This window comes from Lontra canadensis, unplaced genomic scaffold (assembly GCF_010015895.1).
Source record: "Lontra canadensis isolate GAN:19392208 unplaced genomic scaffold, GSC_riverotter_1.0 scaffold51, whole genome shotgun sequence".
Classification (NCBI taxonomy): Eukaryota; Metazoa; Chordata; class Mammalia; order Carnivora; family Mustelidae; genus Lontra; species Lontra canadensis.
In genome coordinates, this window is record NW_022631045.1 from 14,102,408 (window position 1) to 14,119,955 (window position 17,548).

Genomic DNA, 17,548 nt, shown 5'->3' on the forward strand with positions numbered 1-17,548 from the left:
ACAGAGGAATGCGGCAGATCTGTGCTTCCAAGAGATCACTGGTTTGAATGCGGGAAGATATTTATCCCCACAGGAGGCCAAGGAAGACCCTGTGGCAGTGCTGTAGGAGACAGAGCAGTGACAACAGGAAGGGGTAGGGGTTACCAGAGGGGACCACATGCCAGACTGATCACAGACCCTCCCATCACCCAAGACTTGGGACAGACAGGTGTCCCTGGCAGAGGGACAGGCCCAAGTCTCGCTGAAAGGAAATAGCTGAGGCAAGAAACTCTGGTGGCCTTCCAGTGGCACTGCAGAGGCTCAGTGTGGCAAGGCCACACAGAAGGCGGAGGCTGACTTGGGGGCCCTGGCACCAGCACAGCTCCTCTTATAGAAAGTCAAGCTCCTCAGCAGAACAGTGTGTGGCCCTGGCCCTGGGACAGCAGAGTGTGACCACCGGCCTGTCACCTCCCAGCAGCCTGGAGCACACGGTCAGGAAGGTGGTGTAGGAACCACCACCCTAGTCTGACAGACAGGAACCGTGCCTCACAGGCCATAACTGACCTGGTCCTGCACACAGCCCGTCTACGGCAAGGCCAGAAGGAACCCTGGTCTTCTGGCCCCTAACTTAGAAAATGTCGCCACCACATGATGAAGGTAGGAGTCTGGCCCATGAATGTCCACAGCAACAAAAGCGAACCGCAGTCTTTGATGAAGAACTAAGCTGTGGCTGGGGTAACCCTGCCGTCCTTGGGCATTTCACACAGCTTTTGCCTTCTGGCAAGGATGCATGTGTCCTCATAGCCCAATCAACAGAGCAGTCCGTGTGAGTGCGGCCAGTGCTCAAAACGAAAGGCAGTGAGGAAAAGCAGCTGTCACAGCTTTGCTCCCCATCAGAACACTTCCATGTCTCAGAAACTTTCATGTCGTTAATTTATAAGGGGAAAAAACCAGTCAAGATATGCAAATGCTGCTGGTCCACCCAAACAGTCGAGTGTGTGTGGGGGCCTGCACATGCCAGCTGCTCGATCACACAGGGTCCTCCTGCCTGGAAGACAGGGAGCAGGTGGCCAAGAAGGAGCCTGTCCCAGCTCCGCCACTCACCTGCCCCAGGCTCTGGGCAAGTCACTCCACCCCACTGGGCTTCAGGTTCTTCCTAAAGACACGGTGATGGTGGGAGCACCAACCTCACAGGGTAGTTAACCAGTGAAATTAGGTAGTTTACATGAAGTACCGGCCAGTGGGACTGATACATGGTAGGTTCTCAAATCTCATAATTCTGCCCAGGATTTATGAGAAAAAACAGTGCCTCCATGCTGTGGTCGGCCAGTGCCTCATTTACGCACGGGCTCACCGAGTGCCCCCCTGGAAAGCAAAGTGGGGGGCTCTCAGCCTCTGAGGGCCATCTCTGGGGGACACACTCATGAACCCACACTGGCAACAGCATGAAGAATGGGCAAGTATGGTGGGGGCGGGGCACAGGATGGCTTTGACAACAGGAGTCTAGACTGTACGTCATACTGGATGGCTGGAATCAGCAAAGACGGCCACCCTGAAAGTCAAGGAGAAACTGACAGAGGGAGGTTCCTGAACAGAGAACCAGAGCAGAGACCTCTTCCCCCAGGGTGGGAGGAAGGGAGCGTGCAGTGGGGAGGGTTTGCAGGCTGAGGGACATGGAACTGATGGATTTCCCACCTCGGAGCTTCCAGTTTCAGTAGTCAGAGTGAGGTCACGGGTCAAAGGGGAAAGTGGTGGGGCTGGAGAGAGAGTTCAGGAATGTGAAGAAGGTCTGAAATAAGCACTCCCTAGAATATGAAAATGAGGCTGACCAGGGAAGTACAGAAGCCTTAAGTTGTGCAAATGTCCGTATTATTTACACACCTTAAGAGTCAGTATGTGGACCGGTTAAGAGCATGGACTCTGGAGTCCAGAGCCTGGCTTATGGCCCATCCCAGCACTTAGCACCCCTGTGACGCTGGGTAGGTTGCTTAGCTTTTCTGATCATCAGTCTCCTCATCTGCAAAACACGGCTAGCAACAGTCCTTTCCTCCTACAGTTTTTTCTTTAAATTAGATTTAATACAAATAGGTTAAAATAGTGTCTGGCAGACAGCAAATGCTATGTAAGTTCCAGCAGTAATGATAATAATCATTATTATTTTTAATATCTTCCAACTTTATGAAGAAGGAAGTACTTCTCCCACTTGTATTTTTGGCAAGCTGAAACCCTACCTCCCTGGGAGCTGCCGGGGGGTGTGCCTGGACAAGATGGAGGTGTGGTGGCACAAGAGGCTGAGGCCAAGAGGCAGGCTGGGGTAGGAGAAAGGAAGAGAAAGAGAAAGAGAAAGGAAGGTCTAGCACGTAGTCCGTGCTCTTGAAAGCTCTCCCTTCCTCTAGCCTTCCCCTTCTCTATCCAGGAACACTAGTCACCGAGGACCCCCGTTTGTCATGTAGCCTACCCACACACGCCACCTGAGTTGTTGCCTATGTTGTAGTCTGCAAATGCCCTCTTAATTACCTGGATCGAAAGGACAGATCTGACCATACAAGTCCTTACCTGCCCTCACAAGGTCTAGTGGAATGTTGGGAACATGAGGGTGTTTTGAGATTAATATAAATTGGTTTAAAACTCTGAAGAGAACCCACCTGACAATCAAATTGTCCTCACCAAGGGTCACAACGGTGGCTTCTGTGGCTTGGAGAGACATGAGTTTGGCAAGGGCTTCTGAGGTTTTGCTCTAGGAAATAATCAGAATGGAAAACGAGATCTACCGTAAGCAACCTGTGCAAAGCCAGACCAACACTCACTAGGCAGGTGTTACAGAAAGCCCCTGCAGAAAGAGGCTGACCCTGAACACAGCCATAGTGCACGTCAGGACGCGCAATACTCCAGGACAGATGTCACTGCCATCGACACACAGCCACGTCACCACACCAAATGCACAACGTCACAAAGTTCTATGTATTACATTTCAGCCGAAAATACAAAACCAGTCTGCCCAGTAACTGCTTTTTTTTTTTTAAGGTTTAATCTAATTTCTTTTAGAGCTACAGTCCCACTCTTTTACAGAATAGGTTAAAATGTGGGTATCATGCAGGGTGTTAAAAATGGCATGACCCTCAGATGGATGCGTGGATTTGTGGACTAACAAGCCACACGGTCGGTTCCATACAAAGAGGTAGTGTGAGCGCTGGCCTGCCATCCAGGGTTCTTTCTGTTACACAATGTGCCTGAGCAAAGGTTTCAATAATTAATCAGATTAGCTGGGATTTCGGAAGTAGCAACCAGTTGGGAGATTAGTGATCAGAACACCTAATTATAGTAGGTTTCACATTTCGTGAAGTCTTTCTCTAGACTGTGTGTAATTAGTAATTCTAAACAAGGTGCTCGGATGAATTAAGATTTATGTTACTGAAGAAACAGTTCTTTTTTCACCTGAAGCTACAGTTACCTTTGCCACGTGTTCTAGCCACCGCCCCAGTGCAATGAACACAAAGAGCATGGGGGGGGTGTCGAAGAAGGTCACGGGGCTCCTCTCCGCCTTCTCAGCTACGGCCACCACTAGGATGACGAGCGAGTAGGTGTAGGCGATGGTAGTGGCCAGCACGATGAGCACGTCCATGTTGGCCGTCCCATGCTTCAGAGACCTGTAGGCCTGGACGTAGAAGTACCACCCACCGAGGAGCTAAAAGACAGCGGAAGAAGCAACAGCTGCTCAAGGAGGCCTGGAGTCTGAGGAGTGACCAGATGCCCAGAGGCCCCTCGGCCTGCAAATGCTCAGACATGACTTCTTCCTCGGCAAGAGACATGGAGGCAATGCATTTCCTGACTCATAGCCACTCACAGGAATGGAGGGCCAAGGTCTTGACCCATTGAGGGTCAACCTGAACAGATGTCCATCAACAGGGCGAGGGGGCCACGGGGATATAAGTCATGGCTCGTTTCTACTGTGGACAGGACTCTGTAGTCCTGAGAAAGAATGTGCTAGATCTACAAACCACTGGCATGAAAGATGCCCGTAATACACGATTAAGTGAAAAAGCTGGTTATAAATCAATTTATCTTGTATGATCCTATTCCAGTTTAAGAATAAAAAAGTCCACGTGTCTGTATATTGTGAACATGCACACACACCTACATATATAAGCAAACATGTATTTTCTCTACATAGATGAGGATCCGTGAACATGCACGTCCAACTAATAACAACCCAGGGGACTAGGACTGGGCTGGAGGCTGGGTGTGATTCCAAGGAAGGAGTATCTTCCCCTTTGCTTCTTCTAGTTCAGCATGGTTTAAACTGCTTACAACAAATATACATCACAATTGTAATTAAAAAGAAAATATAGGAAAAAGCAAGTTCAGGCTATAATAATTGCCCTCAGATAGTCTTAAACTAAACATTCCATCGTTGAGGCAGGAGTTTTATTTTCTATTCTAAAGCAGGCGGAGGGCATACTTCCTACCAGCAACACAGCTAGCTTCCTCCTACCAGCCCTGGAGTGGAAGTTCCAGGGGGCCTGGCTCAGGGCTTGTTATACAGGGAGAGTCTGATCACCTACAACCGTGAAAGTGACGGTGAGACCAGGTCCTTTTATGCTCACCTGCCCCCTGCCCCTCAAGCATTTTAAGACAGAAAAAAAGCCCCCACAGGGTAGCTGTGGTAGAGCCACACTGAAGGGCTGTGTCTGGCGCGGGAAGGCAGAGGTTGGCCCCCCCTGATACGCACCTGAACAAAGGTACACAAGATAAAGAAGATGAGATTGAGGATGGACAGTCCCGGAATGATGTTGCGGTCCAGCACCATGGCCTCATGGGGCTCATGGCTGGGCACCAGCATGTAGATCATGAGGCCCATGACGGGGATGCCAAACACTAGGCTGCACAGGAAAGACTTCCTCCACCTGCAAAGCAAAGCAGTGACACCAGCCTATTGGGTAGCATCTGTCACTTGGATTGTGGGCTGGCCTCTTCCTGGGGCCTCAGTTTCAGACTTGCTTTTGTCACTTGTCTGAGACAGACCACCAGGGGTGTGGAACAAGGGGAAGGCTCCCTCCCTGACACCCAGCCACCTGAGAAAGCACCTACGGGTTTAAACTTCTTGGGGATGTTCCAGAGATACACAGACACCCTGCCCGCCTGAGGCTGACCCACCGCCTCTAATCCGTTGTGGGGGTGGGGGGTGGGGACTGAGGCCCAGAACTGAGAACCCAGCCCTAAAGAAGGGGAACACCCCAGCCCACATGGCTACCTGCTGCTCTTCTATCAAAATAAAATTTCATACAGCCTCCCAAGGAAAAAAACAGATAAAAACAAAATTTTATTAGTCCGAACTTACTTCTACATTTGATTTTTAAACTATTATGTAATATAGTCAGTGAGAACTGCAAAGCCATCTTGGTGGACACCGAAGTCTGACATGGGGGTCACAGGGGACAGCTGTGGTCTCATGTCAGCATTTGTGACATTCCCACCACGTGTTGTGGAAGCCCTAGCACACCTCCACTCCGCTCTGCAAACCACAGGCCCGCAAGACCGCAGTCTTAGACTCTCAGCCTGTCCCCCAGGGCCCCGAGGATTAGCCCCTCGCTCGCCTTCCAGGTGCCTATCCTGTCAGTCCTTCCCTGCTCCAGGCATGTTGACCACAGCAGTCATAGGAGTCCCTGAAGACCCCTGTCTCCATGCCCCTAGAAGACCCTCAAGTCAACCCCCACCCCCACAGCCTGGCAAACTTCCACTCACTCTTCAAGGCTCAGATCATGCGTCCCCTGCTGGCTGGCTTCCCGGACCCCCCTGAACCCACTCGATCCACTGCTCATCTACTCTTTCCCAGCCCAGCTAGGGCCCCTCCGAGGCCGGGATGGTATCCTATTCATCCCTAGCACCTGGCATAGTGCCCTGCCTACAACAGCACCCTTGTGCTTGCTGACCAAGTAAGTGAACGTCTGCAACAATGAAAGAACGCAGGCCGCCTGTTCTCAGGCCACGTTCTTTCCCATGACCGTAGTTCCTGCCTTCAGACCCTACTTCTAGAACCCATTCAAATAAAGTCTTAAAATACTCTGCTGTAAAATAAAAAAATCCACTCTCCTCCTCCCAACTTAAGTTAGCCACCAGCCGTAAGTGGTGATTTAAATTAAAATCAGTTAAGATTAAATGAAACAAAAAATTCAGTTCCTTAGTCATACTAACTACTCTGTAGCCTGTGGCCACCACCCTGGGCAGTGTGGGTATAGAACATTTCTGTCATCGCAGAAAGTTCTGTCGGACAGCACTGTCTTAGAGGGTTAACATCACAGGGTGCCGTGGGAAGCCAGGACAGCAGAGACACCCATGAGCACAGAATGAGGCAGGCCCGGTGACGGGGGGACACTTGGTCAAGAGCGCCAGTGTGTCTTTTCTGTTCTACCTACTGCTTTATTTCCACCTTGTGGTCCAAGTGATGCACGCTGGAGTTTCTCTGGGCCGGGGAAGCATGAAAGCCGATTTCCTTATTATTAAAAAAGGAGAAGTGAGAAACAAGGAGGAAAGCACTTGGTTAAACATGCATTGGTAGAAAGCATTTTACATCTTTGGAAATTAGAAAGTTAATAAAAAATTGCCTCAAAAGACTATGGGTTTTTCTGCTCATGACTTCTGTACCCAAATCACACTACAAGTCCTGTCAGAGGCCCAGCGCCGTCTCTGCTCACAGACTGTATCATCCCCAAGTGAATGGCCTCAGATGGGGAGTCCTGGTCCTTCTGTGGGCAAAGGCAGCAGGTTCTGGGAGAAACTTCAACATGCCCCAAGGCTGATCCATGATGAATTTACACACACAGAAATTTTCTGTGAGGAACCCCACCTAGGGAGTGGTCAGGTCAGGTGCTGGCATTCCCTGCCTGAGGAAACTGAAGACCAGAGCCATTGAGCTACTGGAAGAGCAAGGCCTGAGGCTCAGGGAACAGGTTTCAGGGCTCCCCACCCGGGCCTCTCCCCAGAGAGCAGACCCAGACTCCTTCAGCCTCTGTGGGCCCCGCTTCCCCTGAAGCCAGAAGGGTCCTGCCTGGCAATCTGCTGGCTCTTTTCAGGGAGTGACTCCAGCATTTCTTTCGCCGCCTCGCTCCCTGACCCTCTTCACCTTATCCTATCTGACCCCTTTATGAAATAACACAGGAAAGGCTGCCAGGAAATGTCCTGCTGGTCAGCATAACACAAAGAGGGGCCCCGGGACTCTGATGATTAAAACGAAAATTAAAAGTCACGAATGGAGAAAGAGTATCTAAGACCGTCTAAAGACAAATCCTCTTACAACAAACACCAGCCTAATTACATTAGGGAAAGAGGCAGCAGAGTCACAGGAATGGGGGCCAGACATGAACAAAAGTCCCCAGATGAGGACAGAGATGCTGCTGTATTGAGCTCAGCCAGCATCGTGGAGGCCAAGAAGGGCATGAGGAATAAGAAGGTGACGGAGATGGGTTCCAAGCACCCCCTGGGACCCTCCTGACAGCACATCAGTCTGCTTTCTGGGCCTCATCAATGCCCCCCCCCCAGTACTGATTTGTAAGACCTGTGCTAGGGCAAAAACTGAAAGGCCGCTGAGCTTAGAACTGTGAGGTCTGGGTTTTCCTGCAGCCTTGAGCTGGATACCAGCAAGTGGAGTCACTTCACATCTCTGGGGATCTCTCCCCATCTGCTAGAGAAGCTCTGCTGTCTGCCTGGAAGATCGGGTTCTAGTAGCAGCAGCCTACTATTAACGCACATCAAGGAACCCTGCTGAGCCATATAACAGATGACATCTCTCCTAAGCACACACAACACCAAGAGAAAATGAAAGACAATGTCAAGGCTGATACAAGAGGTTTCACTGCGTTAGTACTTCCTGCTGAACTGTGTTTATCCTGACCCTCAGGTGTGATGAATTCATCTTGTTCGGGTTTGGAACTGTCTTAACCCATCAGATCACCACTAATGCTTATCCTCTTATGGTTGCTAGAAACAGACCTTATAAAGGAAATGAGGAGTGTCCGTGGACAAAGCAAGGGAGGGAACAGAGAGAGGAAGTGTGTGAAAACTCTTCTAATTGATTTTCCAATCCAGAAACGACTGAATTCTCCCATCGTCAAGCAGGCCCAGCACAGTGGTAAAATGCAGTAAGTCCTCTCCTTACCAACCATCCTTTGGTCTATAGATACTTGGCACAGATATAAATAATATTTACAATTATAATCAGGTAATGAAATGTGCCACATATCTTGCTGATATTGATATTTCTCAAGGAGTATCTGCAATTAAAACAATAATTTCCTTTTCTTTCCCATTCACTGATTTTTCACCCTCATATTATCTGACATTTACTTAATTTCAGTTTATTTTAAAATGATTCACCTTTACTTCCCTGGGAAAACCTGAAGGATAGGCTAGGTGACCTTTTCCTTTATCAATCACTGGTTTTAAAAAGATGGGCACGTTTTTTAGATGGAAGTACAGGTGACACACAACATCACAGGAGTCTGTGTAACGTGCTCTAATGAACGACTCACCTCGATAATTCGGACAATATCCCGTGCACCGATAATTTCAGGATCAAATTTCACGTGGGCTTTGCTGGTGGCAAGGGCCACAGAGGCATAGGTGATGCCGTTTGTCCTTGTGAGTCTGGACTCAATGTTGTGAACACAGGACGCGCAGGTCATCCCCGTGATCTGCCACACAGGATGACAAAAATACTACTCACTTGGGATTGAGAGGATCTCACCGAAAGCCCACAGGGAGTGGGGTCAACAGGCAGCCATGAGTCCTTCCTCTTTCCATTGCATCATTCCGAGGGCTCTGGACTCTCACCTCCAGACTCCATGGGCAAGATCTGCACATTCCCCCAGGGGCTGAGGGCAGGTGAATAGCAATTCATCCCCAACCCAGGGACAAGAGACGTAGCTAGTCATGAAGCAGATGGCGACAGACCAACAGGGATGAGCTTTCTTAAGCCACCCGGTCCTCTCTATAATGGCACTTCTGCCACACTGTGCTTATGGATGAGAGAAAGAGAGCCTGACGTGAGACATAGGTGTTAGCAAGCCAGACAAGTCACTCTTTTGAGTGTTAGTGATCATCATTTCCCAGAATTCTCATTAAATACAGACATAAAATGTCTACATACAGTGTCTGAACATGTGATGATGTTAACAACTGCTGAGACCAATTTGAACATTGCTCAAAAAATGTTTTTACTGAACTGAGAGCTTTTCCCCTAAGGTGAGGAACATAGCAGGGATGCCCACTTTCACCACTATTGTTCAATATAGTATTAGAAGTCCTAGCCTCAGCAATCAGGCCACAAAAAGAAATAAAAGGCATCCAAATTGGCAAAGAAGTCAAACTTTCACTCTTTGCAGATGACATGATACTTTATGTGGAAAACTCAAAAGACACCACCCCAAAATTGCTGGAACTCATACAGGAATTCAGCAAAGTGTCAGGATATAAAATTAATGCATAGAAATCAGTTGCATTTTTATACATTAACAATGATAGAGAAGAAAGAGAAATGAAGGAATCGATCAATTACACCAAAATTACAACACAATTACACCCAAAACCAAAAGAAACCTAGGAATAAACCTAACCAAAAAGGCAAAGGATCTGTACACTGAAAACTACAGAACGCTTATGAAAGAAATTGAGGAAGACACAAAGAAATGGAAAAACATTCATGTTCGTGGACTGGAACAACAAATATTGTGAACACGTCTATGCCACCTAGACCAATCTACACATTAAAAGCAATCCCTATCAAAATATCATCAACTTTTTTTCATAGAACTGGAACAAATAATCCTAAAATTTGTATGGAACAAGAAAAGACCCCGAATAGACAAAAGAATGTTGAAAAAGAAAATCACAATTCCAGGCTTCAAGCTCTATTACAAAGCTATGACCATCAAGACAGTATGGTACTGGCACAAAAACAGACACATAGATCAATGGAACAGAATAAAGAACCCAGAAATGGACCCTCAACTCTATGGTCAACTAATCTTCAACAAAGCAAGAAAGAATGTCCAAAGGAAAAAAGATAGTCTCTTTGACCAATGGTGTTCAGAAAATTAGAGAGCCACATTCAGAAGAATGAAACTGGACCATTTCCTTACACCACATACAAAAATAGACTCAAAACGGATGAAAGACCTAAATGTGAGACAGGAATCCATCAAAATCCTAGAGAACACAGGCAGCAACCTCTTCCACCTCAGCCTCAGCAACTTCTTCCTAGAAACATTGCCAAAGGCAAGGGAAGCAAGGGAAAAATTAACTATTTTTATCAAGATAAAAAGTTTTTTCACAGCAAAGGAAACAGCTGACAAAACCAAAAGACAACCAACCAACAGAATGGGAGAAGATATATGGAAATGACATATCAGATAAAGGGCTATTATCCAAAATCTATCAAGAACTTATCAAACTCAACACCCAAAGACCAAACAGTCTAATCAAGAAATGCGCAGAAGACATGAACAGACATCACTCTAAAGACATCAGATGGCCAAGAGACACATGAAAAAATGCTAAACATCACTCAGCATAAGGACATACAAATCAAAAGTGCAATGAGATACCACATCACACCAGTGAGAACGGCTAAAATTAACAAGTCAGGAAATGACAGGTATTGGTGAGGATGCAGAGAAAGAGGAACCCTCCTACACTGTTGGTGGGAATGCAAGCTGGTGCAGCCACTTGGAAAACAGTATAGAGGTTCCTGAAAACAGAGCTACCCTATGGCCCAGCAAATGCACTACTAGGTGTTTACCCAAAGGATACAAATGTAGTGATCTGAAGGGGCACCTGCCTCAGAATGTTTATAGCAGCAATGTTCACAACAGCCAAACTATGGAAAGAACCCAGATGTCTTAACCAGATCTCTTAACCATAGGAAACAAACTGAGAGTTTCTGGAGGGGAGGTGGGTGGGGGGATGGGGTAACTGAGTGATAGACATTAACGAGGGCATGTGATGTGGTGAGTATTATTATATATTATAATACTGGGTATTATATAAGACTGATGAATCACTGGATTCTACCTCTGAAACTAATGATACACCATACATTAACTGAATTTAAATTAAAAAAAAAAAAGAATACATTACATATTACCATAGCCATTGTAATTCAATTCCTTTAGGTTTTAACAAGCATTACATTGCAAGAGTGTTGCAATTTGCAAATATTACCCTGACACTTAAAAATCTGGAACATTTAAAATACTTTAATTATTTAATTAAAAGCTTTAATAAAACTGGAACCTAGACAATAAATGACTCTGGTAAAAACCTCTCCACAATTCTAGCTCTGCTTTGTTCAAAGTTCTGTAGTGCTTAATATCTCATCCATACTCTGTATGTTCGGTTCTGTGCAAGAATATCTTGTGAAGATTAAAAGTCAAACATAACGTATTTTAGGAACTATTCATAACCGAATCGCACACCTGAATAAATTAAAGCTCAAAAACCATGTCATACAACTTTTATATATAAGCTATCTTTTCTCAACACAATTAAACCCATGAACTCAATGAATAAATTGTCTGATTTGGTCATTTGGGCCTATAGACAAATACATATACATATAATTAAGTAAAAATTGAGTTAATGCATTTGTCTTACTCACAAATTTATTACCTTTTTCTCTCATTGGCAAAAGAAAGATTAAAATGTGTATTTAAAAAACCAATATTTTCACCTTTCCCAATAGTATTCATGATCTAGATTTTCCACAGTGGTCTGTGCAAGCAGAGGCATTCCCCATTGGGGCTGGGGTCTCAGCAGGGGCCCCGCTCTGGCCTCAGGGGCGCCGGGACCATAAGCCCAAGAGCAGTACACTTCACCCGAACACACACCAGGAGGCCCAACCAGAGCCAAGGGTTTGCTTGACAAAGAATGCCCCTTATCAAGAGCTCAAAGGGCCACTGGTGTCCTTAGTACTCTTTCTTCAAACATTTACTTACCACTAATGGCAGTGACTAGACACAGTAAGGGAGTAAGACCCTTCCTTCTTGGTACAACAGTATTACTCAATTCCTTGTCCTAAGTCTCCCTTTATTTACACAAAAGAGCTTTATACACAAGTGCTTATGAATACAGCACGTTGGAAATGCTAGACACACCTATTGTTGCCATGGTCTGCTGTCACGCACAGCTGGTGACAGTGGAGAGACAGCAAACAGTAATGCCCCCCCGCCCACCACTGCCCCTGACACCCTGGCATTCACCTCAGACTGAGTGCTTCGGGACACTGGTCGCCAACTACCTTCTAGACAGCCCTGTGCCTGCATTGGGCTGTGATGGCACCAGGGCACTGGTTACCACGCTGACTCACCTCTGGCCTTGAGACGCCCCTGGCATTCTAGCTTCCCTCCGGGCTTTCTGGAATGTGTTCAGATTCAGCGCCTCCAATCCAACTCTGTACATCTGCCATTGAAACTCTTCTTCTTCCTACACTCCCGCCACTCACCCCCTCCTCCTCCTCACACTGTGAACGTGCCCAGTGGGATGCACCCCGCGACTGTGACAGGACTGACATTTCCTCACAAAAGGAACAGGTTGTTGCTGTTGGCTTCAAAGGAAAACCAAACAAACAAAACCCCAACAACACGCAGGATATGTGCAAAACGGGAGAAGTTTCCGGGCCCCCGTCAGAGGCCTGCAGCCCTCCGGCCCCAGGTCCCGCCCCAGCTCCCGCTCAGCTGCCGCACTTACGATGAGTTCGAGGTCGCCATCAGAGCCTGTGTAGTCTTCCATTACTGTCGCCTCAAAGCCCATGTCCTGGATGAGCTGAGCTATCTCCAGGGGCTGGATGACTTCTGGGTTATACTTGACCTCTGCCTTCCCAGCCATGAGGGCAACCAGCACCGACAGAATACCTGGAACCATCGGGCCACAGGTGTATCACTCCAGGCAAGGCCTCTGAGATGACACAGTCAACATCACCTAACAAAGGAAAACATCTGCCCCAGAAGCCTCTAGAACAGGAGTTCTCAGACTTGACTGCACATGAGGTCACTTGGGGAGCTTTTAACAATCACTGTGCCTGGCCCTAAACTCAGACCAGTTAAATCAGAATCCCTCAAGGTGGACGCCAGCCACCTTTTTTTTTAAAAAGCTCCCCAGGTGACTTTAATGCACCAGCCAAGTGTGAGAACCAGTGTTCTAGAACAATGCTTCTCACACTTTGATGGGCATACAAAGCACCTGAGGACCTTGTTAAACTCCAGATTCTGGTTCAGTCAGTCTGGAGTGGGCCTGAGGTTCTGCACCCTGCTCCCAGACGATGCCTGGGCTGCTGGATGGGGGCCACTGAGTCGGGCTCGGGAAGATGCCGAGGGCGCACACATCTCACAGCAAGGGATACAGTCTGCAGCTCACAACTATTGGGACCTCATTGGTGGACTTCTATCTTCAGGCACTTTTCACACACACATACAAAATTCTTTCAGAAGTAGTTTCCTTACTCTTTTCCACTCTTGAATCCCTTTAAGAAGTGGAAGAGAAATTCCAGACTGCAGACCATTTCCAACAACAGTTTGGTTTACAGGTTTTTGACTTTAAGATGGTACAAAAGGGATACCCATTCAGTAGAAACCGTACTTCAAATTTTGGGTTTGGACCTTTTCTGGGGCGAGCGCTATGCTGTACAGAACTCTGGCCATGCTGGGCAGTGGCTCAGTGCCTTGGCCCCCATCAGCTGCGCCACCGTGAAGGTGAACCACCCATATACATCCTGACCTGTTCCAGGTCAGTCCGGCTAAGCTATGATGATGTTCCCTAGGTTACATGTATTTTTGACTTATGATATTTTCAAGGTATCATGGGTTTATTGGGATGTAACACTATCCTAAGTCCAGCCATATCTGTACCTTGCTAACACTTCTGTGTGAGTTTGAGGGGGAAACATGACTCATTCACATAAAAGCAAGAACTGTGCTCTAGAAAGGATGCCATAATTGATAAAAATGAGGGATTCAAGTCAGGAAAAGAAACACAGGCACCGTGAGATCTAGGGTATTTTATGAGCAGCCAGCCCATGGAGGACAAGCATGCCTCCGTGTGCAAACAGTCATTCTAGAACTCCAGCACACTATACAGCACAGGGAGCCAGCGGCTGGAAATGCAGCCCCCTACTTTAGGGCTGCCTGTGAGGGCCAAGGAGTCTGAGCAGAGAGATACATGGAAAGAGAGAAAGTGACTCTGCTGGCAGGGTAGTCATGGTTAAGGTATTTTCCAAACAAAAGACTAGGACAGAATTTTGGTTGGACTTTCAGGTGTAAGAGACAGTATTGGAAATGTGGGCTAGAGGACAACACTGTGGCACTTCCACAACACTCTGTGACATACAGGGACAAAGGACGGGATGTTCAAAATTGCCGCTTCTCCACAAACTGCAGGCTACGTACTCATGCGACAGTGCGAAGCCGATGGATGCGGCTGGAGGGGAAAACAGAGATGACCGCCGGGATGAGCTGAGGAAGCTACCTACGGAATGTGCCAGAACCTGCACACTGACCTTCCCATCACCAGCTCACTGGGAGATACACTTTATCTTAAACAAGCTAAACACTTCCTGAAGAGCACACTGCCAAGTGCCCAAGAGCATCAGACAGACTCTCTGCTGTCATACTACGAACCTGCTGCCCGATGACCAGGGCTGCTGCTGAGCTGAGGGAGGCAGTGAGGACTGTGGCAGGAGAGCCCTGTGCCCTTTCTGCCGCCTGCAGTGTCTGACGTCCCCCCGTAGCCTCCCCAGGGGAAGGCCAGGGCAGACCTCCTACCTGCTTCCTTCTGCAGGCTCTTCTCTATGTGGGACACACAGGATGCACAGGTCATGCCTGCGATCTGTAGAAAGCACTTCTGGGGAGCCACCGTGGTAGAGGCCTGTGGGGGCTTGGACAAGGAGCCAGAGTTGTGGTTTTTAGGGAGCCCCCCGGCACGGGGAGCCACTTCCTGTACAGACGCAGGAACGCCAGCTGCGGGGGGCGCTGGGGAATTCCCTGCACTGTGGTTTCCAACATGGTTGGTGGAATAGTTTTCTAGGAGGAAACATAAGAAATCATTCTGATTAGAAAAACAAATAACTTTTTTTAGAACGGAGGTTCAAGCCTGACAGTATGCAAATGAAAGCTCTTGAGGAAGCTCCATGGGGGTTGGTTCCTATCACTGCACCCCCGCCCAGACACAGGCACACAATTGCAGACATATTAGAAGATGCCAGTACTCAAGAATGGAATGTTCCAGCGGGAGGAGTGCTCTAATCAGACAATGACAACAATAAGAACTCACCAGGCCCTCTACTAAGCACAGGGATGACCTCCTTTAAAATAGCTCTCTGTGGTACAGAGGCTACCATCCCCATTGTACAGACAGAAGTGGGTTAAAGAAATTTTAAAATGTGCTTTTGACCCCTCAGGTACTAAGTAATGAAGCTAGTTTCTAAAACGGTCTCTTTACCCCCAGGATCTGTGCCTTTAAGCACTAAGGATCCCATTCTCCTTAGCAGAGGTTTGCTTCTCCCCACAAGAACCCAGTGGACCCCAAAGCCCTTTAGTGAGTTGTTCACCTTTCCCTGTGTTTGCCTGCACCCCAGATGTGCTCACGACACGAGTCCTTGTTGGGCGTCCGTGCTGCCCATACCCGCGCCAGGCTGTGTTCTGCCCCCGCACTCCCAGCTCACGGTGGCTCTTTGGACAGAGGCCCAACTTACCAACCAACTAAACCAGCTTTAGTGGTTAGCATGTTTTGTGCTCTGGTAGCAGATCTGTCCAGCTCAACACTGAAAATATTCATACTGTTTTCTTCTAGAAGCTGTTACTTTCATAAACTTCCACAGTATTTGCCATACAGCAAATTAACTTTGGGTAGGTTACGAAGTGAGAGTTAAGGTGAATCTCTTCCCATTTGGATACCCAGTTGATTCAGCACATAAACTGAAAAGACCATCTTTCCCCCCGCTGAGTTCTGGGGACGAGGGCACAGACATCGTTGGGGGCCATTTCTCTGCCCACCACATATGGACCCCCATATGTAACTAATCGCCTAGATCGAGACCTAGAGAGTTTCCATCACTCCAGAAAGTCACACAATTTTGATGACAGAAAGTACTTTTAAAGAGTATATACAAAAGATAATTATATCGTTTAACAATGAACTCTCGTTATTTGAAAATCCAAGCTACAAAAGACAGAAGTTGGCATTAATGTGTACTGACAATAGGCTGTGCCTTTCAAGTTTTTCTAAATGAATCTCACATCCTGGACGTTTTGCTCGTTTTCTGAAAGGTGCTTAAAACTGCCTCCACTCATTCGAACCGTCCAGCTGACTGGCCCTTTCAGCACCTTCGTGGGCAACCTCCAGAGCTCTGGCCTCACAGGGCCTCTCTACCTTCTTGAAGCGGAGACCACGCCTCCCCCACCAGCACAGCTATACGCTCCTGGACTCGGTCATTGTTCAAAATGACTCTGCCCTTTGGATGCCAAACTCACAAAAGCTGTTTTATGGCCACAACCTCTCCACATTCTATCTCCTGCACCCATCCACCTGCACCGTACCTGTCCAACCCCCCTGCACCTGTTCAAGCCTCCTGCACCTGTTCAACCCCTCCCCATTTTCCTAGTCCATCACCTGTTTTCTGGATTCACCTGTCTTTCTATCCAAATATTGTGGTCAACAATTTTAATAATACTTGTCCTATTGTCCTATTAGAGAGTTTTGGACTCCTCTACTAACCTACAATCTACACATTGCCATTCTCCCACACTGGGATTTAACTCACCTAAATTTTGGGCTTCTGGAGATCATTAAAGAAAGCTGAAATGAACTAACAAAACCCAAAAAAGTCTGAATTACTGGGCCCCATTTTTTTATTCATCTACACTAAGACTATGGGTGGGCATGTAAATTGGTTTGACTTTCTGGAAGTCTACTTGACAATATTATCAAAAACAGTACCTCCAACTACTTGGCACTTAGTAGATGCACAATAAATATTCGTAATGGAATGAAATAAAGTTCATATTCTATGACCCAGTAATGAACACTTTCAGGTATTTATCATAAGGAAATAACTAAGTATGTGCAAAAAATGTAGCCTCAAAGATCGCTATTGGTATTATCTACAATCACACGCACACAAAGTAGATGCGAACAGTCCAACTGGAAACTAAGTTATATCACATCCCCACAACAGAATGCTATGCAGCCGCTGCACATGGCGTCACAGACGTACGGATGGACCTATAAGCATGTTTATGATAAACTGCGGGGTGAAAGAGATTACAAAACCACCAAGTATAATGCAAATCTATGCATTTCTAAATATAAGTTACATAGACTTTGGTGAAAGTCCAGAATATAGATGAAATGAAGTGCACCATGTGGATATTGAGGAAAGCATATACCAGACCGGGGGGCTGGCAAGTACAAGGCACTGAGGTGAGAACAAACTTGCTATGAGGACTGGGAAGCGGTTAGAAAGGTAGGGAGTCAGGGAGGGGGCTTCTAGAGCTCCCTAAGGACCCCCTCTCACAATATAGATGGG

General features: G+C 47.2%; 1 protein-coding gene across 2 annotated transcripts in view; it reads right to left on the minus strand.

Moving 5' to 3' along the window:
* The window catches only part of ATP7B (ATPase copper transporting beta), a 70,706-nt gene that overhangs the window by 17,676 nt on the left and 35,482 nt on the right, over positions 1–17,548 (minus strand). For both annotated transcript variants that reach the window (XM_032874122.1, XM_032874123.1), the window contains 7 exons: positions 14,787–15,044; positions 12,718–12,881; positions 8,505–8,666; positions 6,393–6,469; positions 4,709–4,883; positions 3,431–3,664; positions 2,625–2,716 (listed from right to left, as the gene is read on the minus strand). In XM_032874122.1, the coding sequence (XP_032730013.1) occupies positions 2,625–2,716; positions 3,431–3,664; positions 4,709–4,883; positions 6,393–6,469; positions 8,505–8,666; positions 12,718–12,881; positions 14,787–15,044 (1,162 nt within the window). The remainder of the gene's footprint in view (positions 1–2,624; positions 2,717–3,430; positions 3,665–4,708; positions 4,884–6,392; positions 6,470–8,504; positions 8,667–12,717; positions 12,882–14,786; positions 15,045–17,548) is intronic.